The sequence below is a fragment of the Panulirus ornatus genome, chromosome 57 (genome assembly GCF_036320965.1).
Source record: "Panulirus ornatus isolate Po-2019 chromosome 57, ASM3632096v1, whole genome shotgun sequence".
NCBI lineage: Eukaryota > Metazoa > Arthropoda > Malacostraca > Decapoda > Palinuridae > Panulirus > Panulirus ornatus.
In genome coordinates this window covers 30,473,530-30,494,112 of record NC_092280.1, presented here as the reverse complement: position 1 = coordinate 30,494,112, position 20,583 = coordinate 30,473,530, and the positions used below count along the sequence as shown (strand labels likewise).

At 39.0% G+C, this 20,583-nt stretch overlaps 1 protein-coding gene across 2 annotated transcripts in view; it reads left to right on the top strand.

The window, feature by feature from the left end:
* Cdk12 (Cyclin-dependent kinase 12) overlaps positions 1-20,583 on the top strand; it is a 65,171-nt gene that overhangs the window by 24,286 nt on the left and 20,302 nt on the right. For both annotated transcript variants that reach the window (XM_071695012.1, XM_071695013.1), the window contains exons 3-6: positions 8,307-8,911; positions 9,023-9,268; positions 9,612-9,778; positions 15,288-15,484. In XM_071695012.1, coding sequence (XP_071551113.1) covers positions 8,307-8,911; positions 9,023-9,268; positions 9,612-9,778; positions 15,288-15,484 — 1,215 coding nt within the window. The remainder of the gene's footprint in view (positions 1-8,306; positions 8,912-9,022; positions 9,269-9,611; positions 9,779-15,287; positions 15,485-20,583) is intronic.

Sequence of the window (20,583 nt, the reverse complement as noted above, 5' to 3'; positions counted from 1 at the left end):
CTCATTTCCTATGTAAAGATTGTGAGAAGATTAAATTAAATGTGCTTTACATACATTGATTGATTCTTCTGTAAATATTAAGGTAACCCCCATTTTTTTTAGTATTAGTTGTAGTCACCATGACATGGGAGATTGTGAGAATATTAAAGTAATTGTGCTTTACATCCATTGATTGATTTTTCTGTAGATATTAGGGTAACTCCTATTTTTTTTTAGTATTAGTTGTAGTCACCATGACATGGGGAATAGCAGGCCCCAGTCATAGGTGAGTCAGTTCAAAAATTTAAAATTGCATTACAAAACAATATATATTTTAGCTCTATAGGTGTTCAGATTAATATTTGAAGGTGAAAAAGTTATATGGAAAGGCGAAATGAGGAAAAGAATTCTACATTTTTGCTTTACAAGGAAAGGAAAAGTTCCCATAGTGGCTGATCTTCATTTGGCTAATTTTCACAGAAATTATGGAAAGAAGTAGTGAGTTTTGTTCCCTAGGTTGAAGATATAGGTGACTGAGACACACACAGACAGCTCATGAGAGCACTGGCAGAAATAGTGAGAAGAAGGGAAATAGGAACCTCATGGTGGAGAGAAATGGATTGTTGAAGAAAGATGATAGCAGGAGAGTTGTTTGGTGGAATATATATGATTCTGATTGGGGGGGGGTGTTCGGTAGAAGAGTTACATGTAGATTTGGAATAGTTGCTCTAAAGAAAGTAAAGTAGCTTTTGTGCAGTAACTTCCAGCTTTAGGGAAGAAGATATCATAATGTTCATTTTTCCTTGATATGGTCATGCTTGATATGACTTATCTTATTGCCCAGTTGTTACATGTAGATTTGGAATAGTTGCTCTAAAGAAAGTAAAGTAGCTTTTGTGCAGTAACTTCCAACTTTAGGGAAGAAGATATCATAATGTTCGTTTTTCCTTGATATGGTCATGCTTAACATGACTATCTTATTGCCCATTTGTTTTTAAATGCCACCCCATCGTAGCATTGTATAATGTAGCATACAGTCATTCTTTTCCACTCCCAGAGTTGAAGGACTTCACACATACTTCATATCAGTCGATGTCTTGCCATTAATTTCGTGCACCCTTTGAGGTTTATTAGATTTTTTTTCGTGTTACCTTTTTCCATACTTCCCTTATCATACGTATGTTCCTTAAAGAGACCTTTATACCTGCATTATGGCACGTGTTTTCCTAAATGTGTGGTTATTCCTTTAAGCTTCAGTTTTTCTTAATTTTACATCACCAGAGTATCACTATTTGTAAAGTATACAGTATTCTTAATTTTAGTTTAGGCAAATGAATGCTTATTGTTTCGTAGTGTATATTCAATAAGAGGAGGATGTTTGTGTTGGTAGTCTTTTGCTTCTTAATAAGGGAAAGATTAAAAGAATTCTGGTGTACAATTGGTGAAATCTAGAATCAAATAATGTTTAATTGATGTCATACTCTTGTTAATTTCTTTACACACCTGTCATTATGTGGCTGCACTTCACATCTTAAAGTCTGAACCATTAAGGTTCAACAGAGATGTACCATAATACAATAAAAGTCTAGTTATCCAGCCAAGTTTGGAGTTACAGGAAGTTGGATAAGTGGCGCCTGTAAGTTTTTGATAAAGCCTGTACTGTGTTAAAGACATTAAAGAAATAAAACTAAGATCAAAATTGATTAATCATGCCATACTGAATTGCATGTATATTCACAAAACAGATGCTGAAGTTCCTGTTAAGGTCGTACAACATAGTTGTAGATGCAGTAGAACCTCTGCAAAAGTTGTTTTGAATTAATTTCAACTGTTGGTGTAATATAATCTTACATGCAGTTTTCCGCTGCATTTTAATATTATAGTTTTCTGCTGGGCTTCTTTTTACTGCACTTGTTGATGTGCCTGTTCTGTTATTACCTGAAATTTGATGGGGGTGAATTTTGCAATTGGAGTCTGATAACAGTGAGCAGCCACTGAGAATTTTTTTTTTTTTTTTTTTTTTTTTTTTAGATTGTGTATTGTTTGATGAGGTGATGTATAGTGATCATTGGTAGTTCTTGAATTGTCTTCCAGGTTGTGATGGTTGGTAAGATAGGTAAATATATTGTCATATTAGGGATGTGGAAGAGTTATTAGGTCTAGAGGTAGGCTTGAAGGTGAGTTGTGTTGCTGATGATCGTAAGGCTCTCTGTCTGGTCTGTTATATGAGTGACCCATGTCTTGCTTTTATAGGAGAGCCTGGAATGGAATTCATCATTGAAATCCCCTTGGTAGTACAGATACACCACCAAATTTCCGGCAACTAATGGTTCGGCACCTCCTTTAGTCAGGACAAAATTACATGAGGGAGCTTGAAATTACCGTGGCCACCAGACTAGTTTACTGGATGGCCACAGATGGCGTTGTGTGTAGGGTGTGCTTAATTACATTCTTTACACTACACTTGGTGGTGATATCGCAATTCTGTGAGATTCTTTGCTTATTTTGCCTAAATTTAACCCGAGCTATGGCTTATAAGATATATGAGAGTGTCAGTCGTGATGTCAAACTTAAACACCAGTCCATATCGATCCAAGATAAAGTAGAACTGTTGAAAATAATAGACCACGAAGTTTCAGTGCATTAGCTGTGTGACATCTACAGTGTTGGTTCATCAACTGTTTATGATATAAAGAAGCTAAGGGGGAAAAATATTGAAATTCTATGCAGACAGTGATTTCAAGAAGCAAATGATGATTAGAAAAACTATGAAAGATGGTAAGAGTACTGAGCATGATTGAGTGATGATGGAATGGTTTCGACAGTGTCAGGGTGATGGAGTGGACTTGTCAGGTAGCATGATAATGGACCAGGCTAAGTTGTTCCATAAACTTAAATTACAACATGAGCGTGACTATAGTGAAGGATGGCTTCAAAGATTCAAAAAGTGTCGTGGAATGTCCATGAATGAAGTGTGCAGAGAAAAGTGGTTTGCAAACCACAAAGGAGCTGCCAAGTATGTGGATGAATTTGCGAAACTTGTAGCTGACGAGCATCTCAGTCCTGAGCAAGTGCATAATGCATACACAACAGAAGACGAAGAAGACCCCACGGGATTCAAATGATCTAAGCCAGACTTACCATCTTAGGGTGCTCAGACATTTAATATTTGTTTAATTTAAATTTCTAGCAGTCCATGGTATACTTTAGACACATGAGAGATGTGTAACTAGTGGGTTAGAGGTATGTTGAATTATTATTACTTGACCACGGTTGATCCAGCAAGGCTTTGGAACCAAGAGTGCCGGAAAATCAGTGGTGTACCTGTATGAGATGGGGCATGTGTTTTATGTCATGAAGACATGGAGTTACGTAGGAGGGTAGGAATTTGTGGGGGTATGTTTGTTTGTTACATTTGTGATGGCTGCACTGGATTTCTCAAGAATGGGATATGAGTTTAGTGGTGATGTCATTTGGTGTTTCTATCCTGTGCATGCTTTTCACCCTTCTGCATTTTCAGACCCTGATCATTCAAAATCTTTTTCATTCCATCCTTCTATCACCAATTTCGTCTCTGTTTTCTCCTTATTCCTTTGACTTCTGACATATATATTGTCTGTGTCAACCTTCCCTTGCTCATTCTTTTCATATGTCCAAACCATTTCAGCCATTCTTTTCATGTGTCCAAACCATCTTCTGCTCTCTCATCCTCACACTTTTGATTATGACACTTCTCTCCTTCTCTTTTATTATTTATTTGATCAAACTACCTCACACCACATACCTCTCTCTTACCCTTTTATTACTTGATCAAACTACATCATACCACATGTCTTCAAACATTTCATTTTCAGCTTGTCCAACCTCCCCTGCACAGCCTTTTCTCTAGCCCATACCTTGCATCCCACTTTTGCCCTCCCAGATTATGATCTCTCTTTCCGCACATTCTGCAGCGCTTCCAGAACCTTTACCCCCTCACCCATCCTATAACCCTTTCTGCTTCCATGGTTCCATCCATTGTCATCTCCATTCCCGGGTATCTAAAACACTCATGCCGTTTCAGACTCTCACCCCACTTATCCTGTCCCATATTCCTGTTAAGCCTAATAACCTTTCATAGTGAGAGAGCCATGGAGAGTGGTATGACGAAGAGAAAAGACGTTGTGAAAGCCTTACTTAAGATGAAAGATGGCAAGGCAGATGGAGTAGATGGTCTTTCAGTTGAGTTTTTTGAGAAAGGGATGACTGCTGTGGATTGGTTAGTTAGGATTTTAAATGTGTGTATGTATCACTGGTGACATGCATGTATAGTGCCATTTTGGAAAGGCGAAAGGGATTGATGTGAGAGTTCAAAATGTAGAGGTATAATTTGTTGAGTGTACTTGGTAAGTTTTATGGGAAGGTACTGATTGAGAGTGAGGGCATGTACAGAGCATCAAATTAGGAAGGAGCATTATGGTTTCAAAAGTGGTAGAGGATGTGTGGATCAGATGTTTGCTTTAAAGAATGTACCTGAGAAATACTTGGAGAAATGGATGGATTTGTATGCTGCATTTATGGATCTGGAGAAAGCATATGATGGGGTTGATAGAGATACCTTGTGGAAGGTCTTAAGAACATATGTTGTGGGAGGGAAGCTTCTAGAAGCAGGTAAGTTTTTATTGGGTGTATGGCACAGTATGAGTTGGAAGGTTGTCTTGTAGCAGGGGTGTGTGATATCACCATGGTTGTTTAATTTGTTTATGGATGGGGTAGTGAGGGAGGTAAATGCAAGAGTCTTGGAGAGGGGTGAATCTATAGGGGAAGAGAGGGCTTAGGAAGTGGGTCAGTTGTTTTTTTTTTTACTGATGGGACAGCACGGGTGGCAGATTTGAGTGAGACTGCAGAAGCTGGTGACAGAGTTTGGAAGTGTTTGTGAAAGTAGGAAGTTTAGAGTGAATGTGATTAAAAGGAAGGTTGTTAGGTTTAGCTGGGTTGAGGGACAGGTTACTTGGGGCATTAGTTTGGATGGAGAAAGACTGGGTGTTGTGAAAGGCTTAGATACTTGGGAGTGGACATGGCAGTAAATAAAAACATGGAAGTGGAAGTTAGTCATATAGAAGGGGAGGGGGTGAAGGTTCTGGGAGTGCTTGTTATGTGTGGAAAGAGAGATTGTTATTTGGGAGGGCAAAAATAGGTATGTTTGAAGGTATAGTAGTCCCAATATTATTATATGGATGCAAGGCATGAGCCATACATAAGTTTGTGCAGACAAGGGAGTTGTGAATGAAATGAAATGTTTGAGGACAATATGTGGTATAAGGTGGTTTGATCATGTAAGTCATGAAAGGGTACACAAGAGATTTAGTAATAAAAAGTGTCGTTGAGAATGCTTAAGAGAATGAGTGAAAAAAGGTTGACAAAGAGGAAATGTGTGTCAGAAGTGGAGGGAACTAGAAGACCAAATTGAGGATGGAGGGATGGAGTGAAAAAAATTGAGCAGTTGGGGCCTGATCATGCAGGAGTGTGAAAGTTGTTGAAGGGATAGAGTGAATTGGAATGATCTAGTATACTGAGGTTGATGTGCTTTCAATGGTTTGAGCCAGGGCATGTGAAGCATCTGAGGTAAACCATGGAAAGGTCTGTGTGGCCTGGTTGTGGAAAGGGAGCTTTGGTTTAGGGGCACTACACATGACAGCTAGAGAATGGATGTGAGTGGATGCTGCTATTGCAGGAAATGGCAATCAAGTATGAAAAAGACATGTATATATATTCTCAGCAAAGTTGTACCAGGAACAGATGAAGAAATTGCCTTACATGTTCACATCTTTTCTTGAGCTGTCATATGTAATGCACTGAAACCACAAATTGAAAGCCCACCCCTGCCATACTCTCCTACTGCTTATACCCACAGATCCCCTATACCCCAAAGAATATAACACTAACAAAACACATACTAATGTATTAAGAATATATGGTGTGGGAGGCAAGTTGTTAGAAGCAGTGAAAAGTTTTTATCGAGGATGTAAGGCATGTGTACGTGTAGGAAGAGAGGAAAGTGATTGGTTCTCAGTGAATGTAGGTTTGCGGCAGGGGTGTGTGATGTCTCCATGGTTGTTTAATTTGTTTATGGATGGGGTTGTTAGGGAGGTAAATGCAAGAGTCCTGGAAAGAGGGGCAAGTATGAAGTCTGTTGGGGATGAGAGAGCTTGGGAAGTGAGTCAGTTGTTGTTCGCTGATGATACAGCGCTGGTGGCTGATTCATGTGAGAAACTGCAGAAGCTGGTGACTGAGTTTGGTAAAGTGTGTGGAAGAAGAAAGTTAAGAGTAAATGTGAATAAGAGCAAGGTTATTAGGTACAGTAGGGTTGAGGGTCAAGTCAATTGGGAGGTGAGTTTGAATGGAGAAAAACTGGAGGAAGTGAAGTGTTTTAGATATCTGGGAGTGGATCTGTCAGCGGATGGAACCATGGAAGCGGAAGTGGATCATAGGGTGGGGGAGGGGGCGAAAATTTTGGGAGCCTTGAAAAATGTGTGGAAGTCGAGAACATTATCTCGGAAAGCAAAAATGGGTATGTTTGAAGGAATAGTGGTTCCAACAATGTTGTATGGTTGCGAGGCGTGGGCTATGGATAGAGTTGTGCGCAGGAGGATGGATGTGCTGGAAATGAGATGTTTGAGGACAATGTGTGGTGTGAGGTGGTTTGATCGAGTAAGTAACGTAAGGGTAAGAGAGATGTGTGGAAATAAAAAGAGCGTGGTTGAGAGAGCAGAAGAGGGTGTTTTGAAATGGTTTGGGCACATGGAGAGAATGAGTGAGGAAAGATTGACCAAGAGGATATATGTGTCGGAGGTGGAGGGAACGAGGAGAAGAGGGAGACCAAATTGGAGGTGGAAAGATGGAGTGAAAAAGATTTTGTGTGATCGGGGCCTGAACATGCAGGAGGGTGAAAGGAGGGCAAGGAATAGAGTGAATTGGAGCGATGTGGTATACAGGGTTTGACGTGCTGTCAGTGGATTGAATCAAGGCATGTGAAGCGTCTGGGGTAAACCATGGAAAGCTGTGTAGGTATGTATATTTGCGTGTGTGGACGTGTGTATGTACATGTGTATGGGGGGGGGGGGTTGGGCCATTTCTTTCGTCTGTTTCCTTGCGCTACCTCGCAAACGCGGGAGACAGCGACAAAGTATAAAAAAAAAAAAAAAAAAAAAAAAAAAACATACACAGAGAAAAGACCCATCAAGCACTAAACTATGGCACAACCATTTCAGTCTTAAACTCCACCTCATCAGACATATATCCATCAGAAACAACACTCCCCAGACAGACATGTCACACTTTCCCATGTATGATCAGGACATCACCCATCCCAAAAATTCTACAAACATTATTTCAGTGTATCTCAGGACCCTTCATGCTGATTATACAACTGGCACAACAAAGACATTGAGCACTTACTGCCTGCTCAACTCTCCTGCACTCAGTGCACGTAGATGCACATGCAGCATCACTACATTTTTGACCTTTGATCCTGACCATTGGATTTGGCTGGCATCCTGAGCACTGCAGAAGCCTCATAAAGATTGTAGGGTTTCCTGGATCAGGAAGATATTAGGTATATATAAGTGCCTTACCACTTTCATAGCAAAATGTGTATATGCAGCACTTAATCAGGGTTGTGGGTGACACAGCATCTATTTATGCACTTACATAGCACCAGCTTTTTCATTTGCTAATGGAAAGTTTGATGTCTAATTGTAGCTACATCAATTACATGGTAGAATGTATCTGTACACCCACAGGCAGATAGGGATAATAAAGTTTAGGGAAACAGTAGGTATGTGGAGAGAGGAATTTTGAAAGATTGATGATGGTCTGAGTGGGATGAAAGAAAGAAGGGAAAGAGAGAGACCTAGCATATGATGGAGTTCCCAGATGAGGGTTTGTTAACTTGAAAAAGTATGTGGCATACCTAGGTGAGGGTTTGTTAACTTTTAGAAGTATATGGAGTTCCCAGGTGAGGGTTTGTTAACTTGCCGAAGTATGTGAAATTTTGCAAGCACATGAGTGATTTTGTACAAGCCATCTTGCTAGGTAGTAGGTGATGATATTGATAGATTTTTGCAAATGCTTAATATAGCATCATGTTAATACCATGAAGTGTAATTGATATTTGTCACTCCAGTAGGGTCATCTTGGCTGTTGAAAGCCATTATTTATGACTAATTGCATCCAGGCAGAAACCTGTCATTTTTACTTAGTGATTGTAGTTTATTTTTGATCACATACACTGTATAGTTTAGAAATATTAGAGATCATCATTTTCTGTTTATGAATTTTTCTTGTAGACGGAAACGAAGAAGTGGAAGCCGCAGTCCAAGTCGTAGACGAGGAGAACGTGTTCACCGGCGATCATCTCCAGCTCGTGCCCGTCATACCTCACCTCGTCGTGCTCCAGCGACTGGTGGTTTGGCACATGATAATAACATGAGTTCAACTAGCTTATTTGCAGAACTTGTTAAGAGCAGAAAAAACAGAGAACGTATCATGGCTTTGATGACTAAGGAAGGAGAAAAGTCAGAGAAGGGAAAAGAAAATGTAGAGCCTGAAGGTGGTGGTGGTTCTACCTCAGGACCAGACACCCCTGGTCCCACTCCAGTTCCATCTGCTATTCCAAATGGAGCAGCCAAAGTTGAAAATATTGTTGCAGTGGAACAGGAGGAAACTTCTAATCAGTCTTGCCATTCAGAGGAGCAGACAGTAAATACCTCACAGACTCCAGAAAGAAGTAAGATAGACTTTAAGAAAGTTTCAGTACCAACCAGTTTGACAAAATTGCCAATGCCACCAGGGATTAACCTGGAAGACATAGACTCCCCAACATCTCCTAGTACACCTCCAGAGTCCAAGCCCACAAGGAGAAGTATTATCACTGACCTCCCTATGCCTCCAAGTAAGAGTAGTGATTTTTCTGTCATACTTGGCTCTTTTTACAGATTGGTGATAATTGTGAATATAAGCCATTTTCCTATATATTTTTCTAAATTCATTGTTCTCTTTTCAGTGATAGCAGGGACAGAAGAACTTTCACCAGATGAGGATGCTCTAAGTACGCCACCTTTGACTCGATCAGCTCCTCCAAAACTAAGATCAACCACAGTGAGACCAAGAATTCTAAATGCAAAGAGACATGACCGCACATCTTTGGAAGACTGGAGTGAACGATGTGTTGAAGTTTTTGACATCATTGCACAAATTGGAGAGGGGACATATGGACAGGTGTATAAAGCAAGATCTAAGGATAAGAAAAGTAAGATAATGTCTATATTGTTTATAGCTTTCATTTTTGGTTTTCAGTAGCCAAAGCTTTTTGAAGTAGCACAAATGATTTATTGATTTTGTACAGCACGAATGATTTACTGAAAAGATTGTGTTTATTTATGTAGATTAATAGATGGAGCAAATGGACCTTTACCTTTGTAATGTATATTTTTAATGAGCAATTTTTTTATGTTAAACATGTATTTAAATTAATCTTACCACCAGTAGGTGCTTGTGCCACCCTGCTGTGAATGGAGGAAGAGGTGGGATAGGTAAAAAGAAATTTTGAAATGTATAGTTGTCCAAAAACTGCTTACCTTTTTTGTTTTCAGATGATGAAATGGTAGCTCTAAAGAAGGTACGTTTAGAAAATGAGAAAGAAGGGTTTCCAATTACAGCAGTGAGGGAAATTAAAATCCTGAAGCAGCTTCATCACAAAAACATTGTTAACCTCAAGGAGATTGTCACAGACAAGCAGGATGCTGTTGACTTTCGACATGTAAGTTGTACAAGAGTCTGCTTTGTGGATTGAATTTAAAGCCATCTTCTCTGTTAATGTTAGATATCTTGTAACTTCTTTAAATTGTATGTTAACTTTCTCCATACCTGTTGTCTATTAAGGCTAAGATGAATATGCTTGAAGAATAGTAGCCTCACCATTATTGCTTGGATTTTAGGCTTTAAACTCATGAGAAAGGATGATAATGTGTAAGGTGGGTTGACTGTAGGGAGTGAAAGTAATAGAGATGTGATTGAGAGAGCTGACCAAGGTGTGCTGAAATGGTTTGGTTGTATAGAAAGGATGATAAAAAGGATCTATTTATGAGATGTGGAGAGAACAAGGGAAGTTCCTACTCTTCATACATGCAAGTACTTATGACAAAAACTTGCCAGAGGCTTGGCTAATGTGTAGAGCTCATCTCACATTTTTTTTTCTGAATATTTATCTTTCTTGTTGCCCAGGTTATGTTTGTCTGTCCTAGGCTTTGCTGATAGCCATTAAGCCATCTGTCAAATTTTGTTTTGGTTTTGGTGTTTCTATTCTTGAATAACTTTACCGCCATCATTTGGTCTGTCAGAATATGAATGTGATATCTGGAGATTGTCATTGTTAATGGGTGTAAATTTGTAAGTGGATATATCCACTTGTAGCAGAATGTGATATCTGGAGATTGTCATTGTTAATGGGTGTAAATTTGTAAGTGGATATATCCACTTGTAGCAACAAAAGTGTGTGAAAGGAGAAAGTTGAGAGTATATGTAAATAAAAGCAAGGTTATTAGGTTCATTAGGGTTGAGGGACAAGTTAGTTGGGATGTAAGTTTGAATGGAGAAAAATTGATGGAAGTGAAGCGTTTTAGATATCTAGGAGTGGACTTAGCACAAATGGAACCATAGAAGCGGAAGTGAGTCATAGAATGGTGGAGGGGGCAAAGGTTCTGGGAGCAATGAAGAATGTGTGGAAAGAGAGAACTTATCCTGGAGAGCAAAAATTGGTAAGTTTGAAGTTCCAACAATATTTTATGTTTGTGAGGCATGGACTGTAGATTGGGTTGTATGGAGAAGGGGGGATGAGTTTGAGATGAGGCATTTGAGGATGATATGTGGTGTGAAGTGGAGTGATTGAGTAAGTGGTGAAAGGGTAAGAGGTATGTGTGGTAATAAAGGGAGTGTGGTCAAGAGAGCAGAGGGGGGTGTATCAAAGTGGTTTGGACATTTGGAGAGAATGAGTGAGGAAAGGTTGACAAGGAGGATATATGTGTTGGAGGCGGAGGGAGCAAGGAGAAACGGAACAAAATTGGAAGTGGAAGGATGGAGTGAAAAAGATTTTGAACAATCAGGGCCTGAACATGCTAGAAGGTGAGAGGCTTACAAGGAATAGAGTGAATTGGAACAATGTGGTATACCAGGGTCGATGTGCTGTCAATGGACTGAACCAGGGCATGTGAAATGTTTGAGGTGTGTGGGGCCTGGATGTGGATAGGGAGTTGTGGTTTAGGTGCATCACACTTAAAAGCAAAAGACTGTGGGTGAACGATTGTGGCCTTTTATTTTTTTTTTTTTTTTAATGGATGAAGGAAAGCAAGTATGAATATGTACATGTGTATGTCTATGTATTTGTTGATGTGTATATGTATGTATATTTAGATGTATTTCTATGTATGTATATATGTGGGTATATGTATATATATATATGTATATGAATACTTCCACCCATTCTTTTGTTACACCAACAATTATGTTTTCACTAATTGTTTCCCCTCACAAAAAACTTATGCATTTGAGGTAATGCAAGTGTTCCATGAAACACCCTTTTAATGCATTGTTAGTAGTGCCAGTTTGAGAGTCACTTGGAGCACCGTATATGTTAGTGGTTTAGAGTGAATAAGAGAGTAGGTCAAGGGTATGCATTGTCTCATGTTTGGCTAATGTTTTTGTTGATGGGCCAGGTGTTACTGAACTCTTCCTCTTTAAGGTTACACATGTGTATCAGTCTATCTAACTATATCTCTGATGCATTCCCTTTGGGAACTCCCTCAAGGGTTGGCCACGGCAAAAGCATCAACATAACTTGTGATTTCCAGTGCTGCTTCATATCTTGTACCTCACCCTTAACAGGCCACTGGCAGAGGGCAACTATTGTGCAGTGTTTCTAGAGGCTCCTGCCTAGTGTTCCTTTCTGCTACTTTTACCTAATATTTCAAGCTAGTGCTTTTACCTAATGCTCCTGCCTAACATTCCTACCTACAACAACTAATGTTTTGGATTAATACTCTTTCCTGATGCTCCTGCCATTTTACCAAAAGGCAGGGCTAGGATTAGCGCATAGCTGACATCACAGGGAAAATTAGTGTAATGAAGATTGAGTTGTGTGAGTTATATGTTGTCAGGTGTTATGGTGTGACAAGGAGAGATTGTATGTTTGTGGACAGAATGCCAGCAGTCTATGTGTGGATGAGGCAGAAAGAAAAGACAGCTTGCTACCTGGGTCAGAGGAATGTAACATGACAACCACTGAAGTGCTGGCTCACTATGCAGCCGTTGCTAATTCTCCAAATGCACAGGTGGGTAGTAACAGAATACATTCCTTTATAAGAATTTCTCCTCTAAGGAGTCTATCCTGTCCCTGCTGCTTAGTTAAACACAACCTTGAAGCTGTATGAATTGAGTCCCTGAATAAGGGGTCCTGGGGTTATGTAGAAATAATGAATATAGATAGGCCCATATGTGGGATGTGGTTGGGAATGGTTGATAGAAGATTGCGTTATAAAGATATGTAAGTAATGGATTTGTGTGGGTAGGATGACCAAAATTTACCTTTAAGTGAGGAAAAAATCTTTGCAGATGTAAAGGATTACCAAGGCCATGGTGAAAAGGTAAAATGAGGAATTGTATGCAAGAAGAGATACTGTGCTTGTGGAAGTTTAATGTGCATTGTTGTTTATGGAGGATATTCTGAGTAAACCTTTTTGCTATATATTGAGGAAAGGCATGTGGGAAGTTGACTGATAATTTTCTGTAATTTTTGTATGGAAAATTAGTATGCCATAAGTTAAGTGCCTCAGTATAACCATTCTCCCTCATCATTTTGACCAAAGTTTTGCTTATTCCTCAACATTTTTATCCTTATTGGCCTTGTACTTAACCACTCTAGTTGCATCAACCATGTATTGTCCATCACAGAATGATAAGACAGTTTTCGTGCAAACAAACCATTTTCCCCCATTCTGGCTATCACTCGTTTAGTTATGTAGTGGTCCATGGTTGAAGAATGTGAAGTGTCCATCAGCTGTGAGCCCTCTATCTTGATTATATATGCATTCATAATTTCCTAAGGTCACAATGGATTTTTGGCTTTCTCTATCCTGATGCTTATCATTTCATCACACATGATCATGGTTTTCCCAGATAACACACCGGTTAATTAATCTGCTCACATAACACACCAGGTTATGGTTTTTCTCATAACACACCTGTTTAAAGTTTAACATAACACAGTTGTTTATAGTTTGCTTCATAACGCACCTAGTTATGGTTTTGCTCACATATGACACCTGGTTATAGTTTTGCTTATGTACCACACCTGGTTATGGTTTTGCTCATAATGCACTTGATTATGGTTTTGCTCAGGTAACACAAATGGTTATGGCTTTACTCATATAACACACTTGGTTATGGTTATGATCATGTAATACACTTCATTATGGTTTTGCTCAGGTAACACTCCTGGTTATGGTTCTGCTTATGCAACACACTTCATTATGTTTTTTTTTGCATAACACACCTGGCTATGGTCCTGTTTATGTAACACACTTGTTTGTGTTGTTGCTCAGTTAATGCACCTGGTTATGGTTTTAATCATGTAATGCATGGTTATAATTTTACTCATAACACACCTGCTTATGGCTTTGCTCAAAGCATTGCTCACATAACACCAGGTCCTGGTTCTGGTCATGTAACACACCTAGTTATATTTTTGCTCATGTAATAAACCTACTTATGGTTTATCTCATCTCACAAGCTTGTAACCTCCTGACTATGTTTTTGCTCCTAATACACCTAGTTATAGTTTTGCTCTCCACATGCTTGTATACTACACCTGGTTATGAATTTGCTCTTGTAACATACTTTGTTACAGTTTTGCTCATGATAAGCTTGTTTAGAACACCAGGATTTAGTTTTGCTTTCCGAACAAACTTTTACACCCCCTGATTTTGTTGCACTTGAACACCACATTTTTTTATGGTTATGCTCATATAGCAGGCTTGTTTTATTTTTATCACACCTGATGGTGGTTTTGCTCACAGAACGAGTTTGTCATTTATACCACACCTGTTTATGCTTTTATTTAGCAAGTTTGTTCTTATTTTCTAGTGGTATTTTTTGATATTCAGTTCCACTTTAAATCTTGTTTTTACCTTCACCCTAACCCCACTGTATCCTTCAGCATACTCTTTATGGATTTTTTCTTATCCAGACACTCAAAGCTGAACCTTGAAATGTATCCTCATTCAGCATACTTATCCTTAACCTCACCATATGTTTACAGTATTTCTCATTACCCTGTATTTTTATTATGTAGTTGATGTTTAGAAAGTATAAGGAAGTCATTAATTCCAGCTTGTTACAAAAATTCCATAGTTGATTAAGTATATGTCTAGACTTAGCTTGTCTTTGTAATTGATTATCATTACTCACCAAAAATAGTAAGATTACGGAAGTTTATGAATGCAGTTGATTTTCTCTTGATTTATTATTCTGTAATTAATGTACATAAAGGCCTTATCTTTGCATAATTTTAGTTTCATTTTTTACAAATTAGGCATCACTTGGACAAGTTTGTTCTTGCTAATACATCATGAAGACTTGGAACCACCAGTAGATATTATGCACTGAATCGGTTTAAGTTTCTGAAAGGTGTCCTGTCACATACAGTGAATTTGGCTGCACAGATTCACAGCTGTCTGGACTTGATGAAGATTGCATCTTTTTGGGAGTTCATTGACACCACAGTATCTCTTCTCTGGTCACTGATAGAACCAAAAAATATCTAAATCACTGCATCCCACCATTTTCTCCCTTTAACTGTGTGGCGGCTGAACTGGATGTCTTGTACCAGTATAGATTTTTTTTCTTCCATATGCCATGGGAGGTAGACATTTGTTATCTCTTGTAAGTAACATTATTTATTGTTCACTTTACTATTTATTGTTCGTAAAGTGAATTAACTCATCCTCTAAAACCAATGAGTTTATGATAATTTAAGTAATCATAAAGAAATTTTAGATTGATTATATCTCTTTTTGTTTGTAAGTAATTGCAGTGTAATTACTTGTAATGAGAAATGTATTTTATTACTGACTGTGCAGGTATATCATAATGTTTGATCAGTTACAGATGAACATTGATTACAATTACTGCACATGATCAATTTAATTTCTTGTAATGCCTTAGTTATAAGTACTTTGTACTTTTGTAACTATTCACTTTTCATATGTTTATTACAGGACAAAGGTTCATTCTACCTGGTATTTGAGTACATGGACCATGACCTGATGGGGTTGCTTGAATCTGGCATGGTTGAATTCTCGGAGCAGCACAATGCTTCCATCATGAAGCAGTTACTTAATGGCCTTAGTTATTGCCATAAAAAGAACTTCCTTCATAGGGACATTAAGTGCAGTAATATCCTTATGAATAACAAGTGAGTATTAACTAGTATATGATTATCAATTGTGTCATCTCAATTGTGGCTTAGTATTAATCTCACAAATCATGGCACAGAACTGGTTGCTGCTTCCCTTATTTTCTTATGGATACCAACCTCATGAGGATTTACTGTTATGATTACTTTATCCTTTCCTTGCTTATGGTAGTTCCAGTGTAGAATTCTCTTCCATCATTTTTCTTTCTTTTCAGTGATGTATCCACTTTCAAAAATTAGGTCTAATAACAACTGAGGGGCTCAAATTATACCTTTCTGTACTTTTTCTCCATTGATTTAAGAAGGCCATGATTAGGGCATGCATTTGTGTATTCCATACAGGTTGCTATTGTAAAACAGAAAAAATCAAGAGTTAACATGATTGTAAAACAAAAAAAATCAAGAGCTAACATGAAATAAGATGTGTTGTTTCATAGACACTTTATGAGCTGCTCCACTCAGCAGGTAATAAGTATTGAAGAATATACAAAGGTGCTTAACACTTTAGAAGTGTTCTTCTTATTTAGCAGGTCACTTATAAACTTGAATGATATGGTTTTGTTACATATATTAATTTTTCAGAAAAGCTGTTATTTTGGTGTTATGGAGATGTAAGCACTCATCGACGAAATCTTTGAATTTAACCCATTGACTACTTATATGGCCCTTGCTGCTTCTGGCACTTGACTACAAAAGTGTTGTTTGTGGTCTGGGGTATTTTTAGATCCTTGGCTTGGTAAACAACATTGCATAGGAATGGCTTACTTGATCATCTTTCAATGAAGAACCATACAGCTGTGCTGATCATTGCAAATTGTGACCCTGTACCTTTATTACTTAGTCAAACCATCTCACATCACATATTGTCCTCAAACATTTCATTTTCAAGACATCTACCTTCCTTTTCACAACCCATTCAATATCCCATGCTTCACAACCATATAACATTGTTGGAACTATCATTCCTTCAAACATACCCGTTTTTGCCTACCGAGGTAACAATCTCTCTCTTCACACATTCTTCATTGCTTCCAGAGCCTTCACCCTCTCCCCCACCGAATGACTTGCTTCTACTACCATGGTATCATTTGCTCCCAAGTCCACTCCCAGATATCTACAACAATTCAATTCCATCAGTTTTTATCCATTCAAACTTGCGTCCCAACTAATATGTTCCTCAACCCTGCTAAACTTAATAACCTGGCTTTTATTCACATTTACTGTCAACTTTCTCCTTTCACACACACACACTTCCAAACTCGAATCACTAAGTTCTGCAGTTTCTCACTGGAATCAGCCACCAGAAATATATGTAAAGTAAAGGGTGTGTAAAATAATTAGTTAATACTACTTATATGTCACTGGAAAAATGCTGAAATTAATGTATACACCCCCAGAGGAGTGTTGTAGGTGTGCATAACTGGATGCAGTATTTATATTGATTTATTTATTTATTTATTTTGCTTTGTCACTGTCTCCCGCGTTAGCGAGGTAGTGCAAGGAAACAGACGAAAGGATGGCCCAACCCACCCACATACACATGTATATACATACACATCCAGACACGCAAATATACATACCTATGCATCTCAACGTATTCATATATATACACACACAGACATATACATATATATACACATGTACATAATTCACACTGTCTGCCTTTATTCATTCCCATCGCCACTCCACCACACATGAAATAACAACCGCCCTCCCCCCTCCTGTGTGCGAGGTAGCGCTAGGAAAAGACAACAAAGGCCACATTTGTTCACACTCAGTCTCTAGCTGTCATGTGATAATGCACCGAAACCACAGCTCCCTTTCCACATCCAGGCCACACAGAGCTTTCCATGGTTTACCCCAGACACTTCACATGCCCTGGTTCAATCCATTGACAGCACGTCAACCCCGGTATACCACATCGTTCCAATTCACTCTATTCCTTGCATGCCTTTCACCCTCCTGATCACTCAAAATCTTTTTCACTCCATCCTTCTGCCTCCAATTTGGTCTCCCACTTCTCCTCGTTCCCTCCACCTCTGACACATATATCCTCTTGCTCAATCTCCTGCGTTAGTGATGTAGCGCAAGGAAACAAATGAAAGAATGGCCTAACCCTCCCACATACACATGTATATACATACATGCCCACAACACACATATACATACCTATACATCTCATTGTATACATATACATACACAGACAAATACATATATGCACATGTACATATTCATACTTGCTGCCCTCAGCTAATCCCGTCTCCACCCTGCCACACATACACAGACAAATACATATATACACATGTACATATTCATACTTGCTGCCCTCAGCCATTCCCGTCTCCACCCTGCCACGCATACACAGACAAATACATATACATGTACATATGCATACTTGCTGCCCTCAGCCATTCCCGTCTCCACCCTGCCACACATGAAATGGCACCCCCCTCCCCCTGCACGCACGTGAGGTAGCGTTAGGAAAAACAACAAAGGCCACATTCGTTCACACTCAGTCTCTGGCTGTCATTTGTAATGCACCGAAACCACAGCTCCCTTTCCACATCTAGGCCCCACAAAACTTTCCATGGTCTACCCCAGACACTTCACATGCCCTGGTTCGGTCCATTGACAGCATGTCGACCCCGGTATACCACATCGTTCCAGTTCACTCTATTCCTTGCAAGCCTTTCACCCTCCTGCATGGTCAGGCCCTTATTGCTCAAAATCTTTTTCACTCTGTCCTTCCCCCTCCAATTTGGTCTCCCACTTCTCGTCCCCTCCACCTCTGACACATATATCCTCTTTGTCATTCTTTCCTCACTCATTTTCTCCATGTGACCAAACCATTTCAAAACACCCTCCTCTGTTCTCTCAACCACACTTTTTATTACCACACATCTCTCTCACCCTTTCATTACTTACTTGATCAAACCACCTCACACCACATATTGTCCTCAAACATCTCATTTCCAACACGTCCACTCTCCTCGTGGCTGCAGTATGTGTTTGAATAATACTGCACAACATTTTGTGGAAGCGAGTAGGCTAGAATTATTTGCTCCTCTGGACGATTATGATTTAATGTAATTTGCTTAGGAATTATAATATTGTTTAGTAATCCTAGTTTAAATACAGCAGCTAAAAGGGAATGTTTGATGGTGGTGATGGATGTCAGGTGGCTTGTCATGTACCTCATAGCTGCTCTTACCTTATTTACAGTGTTTCCTAATTTTACTTCAAAGTTTTACTGTGCTTCTGAGAACTGAATTATTTTCCAGTCATTTGAATGTTTTGTATTTCATTAGTAATATCAAATATCACTACAAATATAAATGTAGAAGCAGCAGTAAGGAAGTAAGAAATGGATATTACTGCATTCGTAATTGCCAATCTTTTGGGGTTCATATGCCTGTTAGTATTTGATGTAGATATCTTATCACACCAAACCTATAAACCTTTGATATATGTAGTGTTAGAACTACAGCATTATATGTGCTTTCCTGCATTCGCCTCAAGTTTAGATTGTTAGGCCCTTTGTCAGTTTTTATTTTTTACTGGGTTTTGTTAACAATACATGGATACAAAAACTTTTAACCTATGATATTTACCTTTTATATATATATATATATATATATATATATATATATATATATATATATATAAAAGTTTTTACCAAGAATGTAAGGTATGTGTACAAATAGGAAGAGAGGAGAGTGACTGGTTCTCAGTGAATGTCGGACTGCGGAAGGGGTGTGTGGTGTCCCCATGGTTGTTTAATTTGTTTATGGATGGGGTGGTTAGGGAGGTTAATGCAAGAGTTTCAGAGAGAGGGATGAGTATGCAGTCTGTTAGGGATGAGAGGGCCTGGAAAGTGAGTCATTTGTTCGCCGATGATATAGCTCTAGTGGCTGATTCGTGTGACAAACTGCAAAGGCTGGTGACCAAGTTTGGAAAAGTGTGGGAAAGGAGAAAGTTGAGATTAAATGTGAATAAGAGCAAGGTTATTAGATTCAGTAGGGTTGAGGGACAAGTTAATTGGGATGTAATTTTGAATGGAGAAAAATTGGAGGAAGTGAAGTGTTCTAGATATCTGGGAGTGGACTTAGCAGCGGATGACACCATGGAAGCAGAAGTGGGTCAAAGGGTGGGGAGGGGGCAAAGGTTCTGGAAGTGATGAAGAATGTGTGGAAGGAAAGAACATTATCTTGGAGAGCAAAAAATGGGTATGTTTGAAGGAATAGTGATTCCAACAATGAAATATGGTTGTGAGGCATGGGCTATTGATGTAATTGTATGGAGGAGGGTGGATGTGTTGGAAATGAAATTGTGTGAGGACGATATGTGGTGTGAGGTGGTTTGATCGAGTAAGTAATGTAAGGGTAAGAGAGATGTGTGGTAATAAAGAGTGTGGTTGAGAGAGCAGAAGAGGGTGTTTTGAAATGGTTTGGTCACATGGAGAGAATGAGTGAGGAAAGATTGACCAAGAGGATATATGTGTCAGAGGTGGAGGTAACGAGGAGAAGTGGGAGACCAAATTGGAGGTTGAAGGATGGAGTGAAAGAGATTTTGAGCGATCGGGGCCTGAACATACAGGAGGGTGAAAGGTGTGCAAGGAAAAGAGTGAATTGGAACGATGTGGTATATATATATATATATATATATATGTATCCCTGGGGATAGGGGAGAAAGAATACTTCCCACGTATTCCCTGCGTGTCGTAGAAGGCGACTAAAAGGGGAGGGAGCGGGTGGCTGGAAATCCTCCCCTCTCGTTTTTTTTTAATTTTCCAAAAGAAGGAACAGAGAAGGGGGCCAGGTGAGGATTTTCCCTCTAAGGCCCAGTCCTCTGTTCTTAATGCTACCTCGCAAATGCGGGAAATGGCGAATCGTATGAAAAAAAAAAAAAAAAAAAATATATATATATATATATATTTTTCTTTTCAAACTATTTGCCATTTCCCGCATTAGCGAGGTAGCGTTAAGAACAGAGGACTGGGCCTTTGAGGGAATACCCTCACCTGGCCCAATTCTCTGTTCCTTCTTTTGGAAAATTAAAAAAAAACGAGAGGGGAGGATTTCCAGCCCCCCGCTCCCTCC